A 6000-nucleotide genomic window follows, 5' to 3' on the forward strand; every position below is an offset into this window, starting at 1 on the left:
CCTAATTCTAGCCACCCTTCTATCCTTGTCACATTGCCTCTTTCAATAAAATTATGGATAGAATAAACATAGAATTGTCCACCAGATACCACCATTTCAGAATGAGACAGTAGCCCTTTTAGCTTGAAGGAGACAGACTTCATGAAATTAGAAGTTCTATTTTACATGTAGGCAATAAATTTCTAGGACACATTGTTGCTCTAGCCTCCGTATCCCCCATAAGTGGTACCAGCTGAAAACTTAGGTAGACTCATGGATGAGAGACCTATAACAGGTTATTAAGAAAAACTAGGATGTTTTGGAATACATTCTTATCCTCTGAGGTCTACGTCAAGTAGGATAATTATGGCCTCCAAAAATACAGGTTGGATGAGCCATGAAGCTGATTCAGTATGGAAAATCTTATGTTCTCAAGTCCCTTGAGCCATAACGTCATTCCTAATCAAGCTCTAAGGTGACATGGTGAATCTGTCCCCTGACATCAGCTTTAGCAAGGATGCTACTGTGTATTCAAAGCAAAACACAAACTTTTGTGTTTAAGACACATGGTGCTTACCTGCTGCAAACTTTGAAATCTCATCTCAAGATCCACAAGCTGTCCAGAAAAAAAAAAAAAAAGGAAAATAAACGTGCTTCAGACATAAATTACCTGATCACAGTTCACAGACCTCCACCAAATACTCATATGTTGTTAAAATCATGAACTCGGTTTGATTGCACACTTATTGGTGTCTACTTAACAAGTGACTGTGTCAGACACATAGCAGAAGACATAACATTTAGATAAGACACAGTCCTTTCCCCATGGAAAGGACTTTTCTCCCCACTAGGGGATAACACAAACACAGCTAGGAAACCTAAGTGCATTGTAATTACAAAACAAAGTAGTCTGGGTAGAAGGGTTGTTATCTAAGGGAGATGGGGCAGGGAATGGGTTTAAGGGAAGAATCAGTTGAGTTGTATTTTAAAGGAGAGACAGGCACTCAGCAGGTGAAATGGAAGAAAACACTCTAGACATAAATAATGCAGTAACCAAATTTATAGAAGGAATCTGTCCAGAGTGTGTCTGCGTTGGGAATGGTAAAGCTTGGTTGGGATATGGAATGTGTCAAGTGTCAAGATACTAGATAAGGCTGGAAAGATGAGCTGAAACCAATAAAACTTGGTGGGATGAAACCTATAGCTGGGCTATGTCTCTGGAGAGGTATGCCTTTCTTAAAAGAAACAGGATATATAAGAGAGAGAGGGGTAGCAGCACATATTAAAAAGGTGTCCTCATATTGGGAAATCCAGGAACTAGAAGGAGGGAGCATGATGCAGAAAGAGTATGTGGGCAATGGTCAAAGGAGGAAGAAGTGATTTTTATCAAACAAGTACACGACAGACCACCTGGACAGAAAGAGAAAACAGATGAGGAGTCTGGCAAACATAAAAAGCACAGAACAGAGGCATGATAAAGCAACAACGGGGTGGGGGGGGCTTCAATTATATAGACATCTTCAGTAGTTCTCTCTCAATCAGAAGCAAAACAGAAAATAATGCTTTGACTTGACTTGGTGAGAGTATCATTCTTCGAAAAGATGGAGGAATTATTGAGGGAAAATTCTACTCAGGATCTGATTCTCACTAACAAAGAAGAACTAGTTGATGGGATCCTTGAAGGAAAATGAATCCCAGAGTTTGTGATAGAGAAGGAGAAATAGTTTGGACTTGGTTTGAAATTTACCCTAGGTTTCAGGAAAAGTAAATTTCAAATGATCTAGAGGGAAAATTGGTAAGAATCCACTGCGTAAAGTATGAAAACACAAAAGAAAACAATTCCAATAAGGATGGGAAATGAGATTTGTCCAAAGAGATTGATGTGGATGCATAGGGAAATGATCAGCCAACTTAGATTTTAAAATGAAATATATAAAAGATGGAATCCAAGCCAGGTAACAGAAAACAGATACAAAAGCATGGTCTTGAAAATCTGTGAGGAATTCTAAAAATGAGACTGAGCTGAGGCTGGTTGATGAAAAAGCTAAGGACAATAAAAATAGGGTTTAAAAAGTTTTATTGGGGTGGGAAGAAATGGAGGATCAAAGAATGGAGAGGACCTTTGCTTGGGATGGATGAGGTAATGAAGACTGTCAATAAGAAAGGACAGAGCTGTTCAGTTCATATTTTGTTTCTTTTAATTTTTGTCTTCAAAGGAAAATTACTTTTGCCCTGGAAATAAGAACATAAAAATGAATGGGTTGCAGGGGCAGCTAGGTGGCGCAGTGGATAGAGCACCGGCCCTGGAGTCAGGTGGACCTGAGTTCAAATCTGGCCTCAGACACTTGACACTTACTGGCTGTGTGACTCTGGGCAAGTCACTTAACCCCAGTTGCCTCACAAAAAAAAAAAAAAAATGGGTTGGTAACCAAGATAAGTGAAAAAGGACCTAGCTGTCCTTGATGAAGTCAAGTAACCTAACCCAGATGAATGATAACCTGAGGTCCTTAAAGATCTCAAGCAAGTGCATTTTATTTGCTGAGCAATGATCAGAAAGATCATGGAAAATGGGAGCCATGTTACAAAACTGATTAAGGACCAATGTCTCAATTTTCAAAAAAGGGAAGAGGACAAAGTTGCAAACTATAGACCAGTGAATTTGACTTCATTTCCTGGGGATATTCCAGGAAGGAACATTAAAGAGATGGTTGGCAATCATCTAGAAAGGGAAGTGATTGCAAATAGCTGGTGCGCCTTCCTCAAGAACAGGTCATGCCAGACTAACTTCATTTCCTTTTCTGATAGGATTACTAAACTAGCTAAGGGGAGTGCTGTGCAAAACATGACCTAGGTTTTAGCAAAACTTTAATAAAGTATTTCATGCCGTTCTTGCAGAGACGATGGAGAGCAATGGGTTAGATGAGAATACAGTTAGATGGATTCAGAAGCGGAAGAATGGCCAGACTCACAGAGTGATTAGGAATGGGTCAATGTCAGTGCAGCAGCAGGTCTCCAGGGGAGGACCCCAGGGAGCTGTGGTTGCTATTGCCATTTTTCTTTACATTGAAGTTCCTCAATCACCAGTCTCTGTAGACATTAGGAAACTGGACATCTCCAAGATGAATACCCAATCTTAAATCCTCTCAGATAATTGTTGGCTAGATTAGAACCAGACCATCACATGCAGAAGACCCCACTGATAGACTCCATGTTATTTTCTCACCTACCTCACTTTAAAGATGGAGCCCTCAGGCAATGGTGCCCAGATTTTTATAATTTTGGCTCGGTAAGGCTCACAATTAACTGAAGACCAAAACCAATCCCCCCCACACACACACACACACACACACTTTAAGGAAATTACTCACAGCTATAATTTATGGGGAAGTGCCATTTACTAAATGTCAGGCTTACCTGGGAATTGAGGTGAATGATCTGATATGAAACATTGTGAGGAAGACCAACACCATTTCTTTTTAATTCTATAATATCATCTTTATTTCTTTGGATCTAAAATTTAAAGAAAAAAATATACACGATAAAATCTCTGGGAAAAATCGTTCATGCGTAACAAAGACTTTATTACATACGGATAAAAATTAGGAATACTGTATTAAGTCCAAAGGTCTTGCATTTTATTAATCATGTCATTCAGAATGACATCTTGTATCATGAAGAGTAAGTGAAAATAGCCATGATGAAGTTTTACTTGATTTCATTTTTTAAATAAGAACGCATTAAATAGCTTTACCATTAAATATTCCTATAATAACACCACCAGCATAGGTTAATAAGTGACTGGAATGCTTATAACAGCTGGTAAGGAGCCTGTGACTGGGATTGAAATAAATTAAACTCTATCTTCCACACTCCATTTCATCTACCACCTCCCCCTTCATCTCTACTACTACTACTGAACTTTCCATTTCTTTCTGAATTTTTTGCCAAGTCTAGGGCATTATCACATGTCTGTAAACTATGGACTATACCTGGCTTCCCTGGCCTTTGCAATCTCTCTCCCTGCTCAGGACCACTACTCTACCCCTATTTTTTAGATGTACTCTTATCCCCTCTCCCTATTCATCACATCCATTAACAAAGTCCAAGGAATATTTTCCTTTACGTTTATTCAATTTCAAAACGAAAAAAAAAAATACCTGATTTAAACATTCACCGAGGTCTTCTTCATTCACTCTAATTTTCCCCTGGGTTCCAGTCCTGAACTCAATATTTTGGGCAGATCCAGTAAGAAACACTAAGTTGCCCCTCTCTGAGGTCATACGAGGCCTATGTTACCAAACCAGAGAAAGTGTCATTAGGATGCAGATTTGTCATGAATTACCTATTTATTTATTTTTTGCGGGGCAATGAGGGTTAAGCGACTTGCCCATGGTCACACAGCTAGTAAATGCCAAGAGTCCGAAGTCGGCTTTGAACTCAGGTTCTCCTGAATCCAGGGCCTGTGCTTTATCCACTGTACCACCTAGCTGCTCGCTGTCATGAATTATCTAAAGCATTCTCAAAGGTCCTGAGAAACTTTACTAATCCTCATTCCAGTTACCTGCCTATACATCAAATAAAATCAAATGGTTCCCCCTAGATTCTCCACCAGTTACTCATTTCTCTGCAACTATTCTAAGGGAAAAATCTTCCAGGGAGGTAGCTGAATTTCAAGAGCACTTAGCTTATTTTCAAACTAACTGATGGAATACTGACAGATTAGAAAGTATTTTCACATACTACCAAGGACATTATAGAAATTGGTGCTCTCATACATTTTAGGGAGACTATTTCTTTTGCTTCTCTGTTCTCCTTACGTTGAATTTTGGTGGAATTTTGCATTGGTTCGTCCAGATAGGAATGAAATCTGACAAGGAGTGAGCCTGCCTTACTTACTTACTTACTTGCAAGAATGGCTCATTGAAGTACTTACTGTGCTTGGTAGTTAGTATTTCTTTTTTGCCGATGCAGTTCATGTTGCTCAGATTCACCATATAATCCTGGAAGGATCAATAAAGAAAGCAGGAGGCAAAGAAAAGGAACTGGCCAAGACATGCTCCGTTGCCAGCCCTCCTGAGAAGGTTTGAGAAGTCAGACTGAGCCTGCTCTCTGGCAAGCTAAATGTCTGAGTTTGGAGAGCAGCAAGCTCAGCAACTGGACTTTGCCCTGTAGAGCCACAAACTTTTCGCATCCGTCCTTCTTCTCCCTGAAATCTGCATTACTTTACGTAAATGATCTTAGATCTAAATGGGTGTTCTTCAACTGTCAAGAGGTCAAAATCTACCTTCAAGTGGTGGATGATTTAATCATTATCTGTTTGACCTTTGCAATAGAGAAAAACTACTTTAGAAGAAGCCATTGGAAATTACCCAGAATAAGGCACACACAAAGAAGCTCTCCTAATGAATTCTGTCATGTCTTGATCTCAAATGACTGAAGGAATCTGGAAGCCCCAAAAAGTGAGATCACTCTAATAAAGACAATCTAGGATGTCTATCTATCATCTATGTTATCACCTATTTTTCCTCATCATGAAAACTCCATAGCTTAAGGAACAAGACACCATGAGGGAGAGGGAAGCACCTTGTGCAAGGTAATTTAATGACTGCAACTTCCCTCATGGGGATAGTTCAGGGCCTTGACTCCAAAACCTTGGGAATAACTCAAACCAATCAGCAACCTTGCTGATAGTCCATGCTCAACAGCCAACATTGAGGGAAGCAACTACTGTGAAGGAGAGGTGCACTCTTTTGTCATCACTAACACCACAACCTGGGAGGCAACCTCTCCATAGAGATAGCACCTAGCAGCTGCTTCTTTGGGTAACACATCTCTTGTCTCCTCAGTAGTTAATTGAGATACAAAAATAAAGTTCTCCCCACCAGTGCCAGTCCTTGGCCCTGACAAACAGCTCAACATCACAAACAGATATTATTAACTGTAGAAATTACACTGTAGTAAAGAAGATGCTTTGCTTCAAAGTTCTCGGGACCAGGAGGCCTTACAGCTGAACCTATAGGT

General features: G+C 39.8%; 1 protein-coding gene across 1 annotated transcript in view; it reads right to left on the reverse strand.

The window, feature by feature from the left end:
* Positions 1–5034, reverse strand: part of CUBN (cubilin) — a 294282-nt gene extending 289248 nt beyond the window's left edge. Inside the window, 4 exon segments of the mRNA XM_043967014.1 lie at positions 557–595; positions 3394–3489; positions 4137–4266; positions 4913–5034. Coding sequence (XP_043822949.1) covers positions 557–595; positions 3394–3489; positions 4137–4266; positions 4913–5034 — 387 coding nt within the window.
* Positions 5035–6000: the final 966 nt, after the last annotated feature.

Source organism: Dromiciops gliroides, chromosome 5 (assembly GCF_019393635.1).
Source record: "Dromiciops gliroides isolate mDroGli1 chromosome 5, mDroGli1.pri, whole genome shotgun sequence".
In the NCBI taxonomy this organism is placed as follows: domain Eukaryota; kingdom Metazoa; phylum Chordata; class Mammalia; order Microbiotheria; family Microbiotheriidae; genus Dromiciops; species Dromiciops gliroides.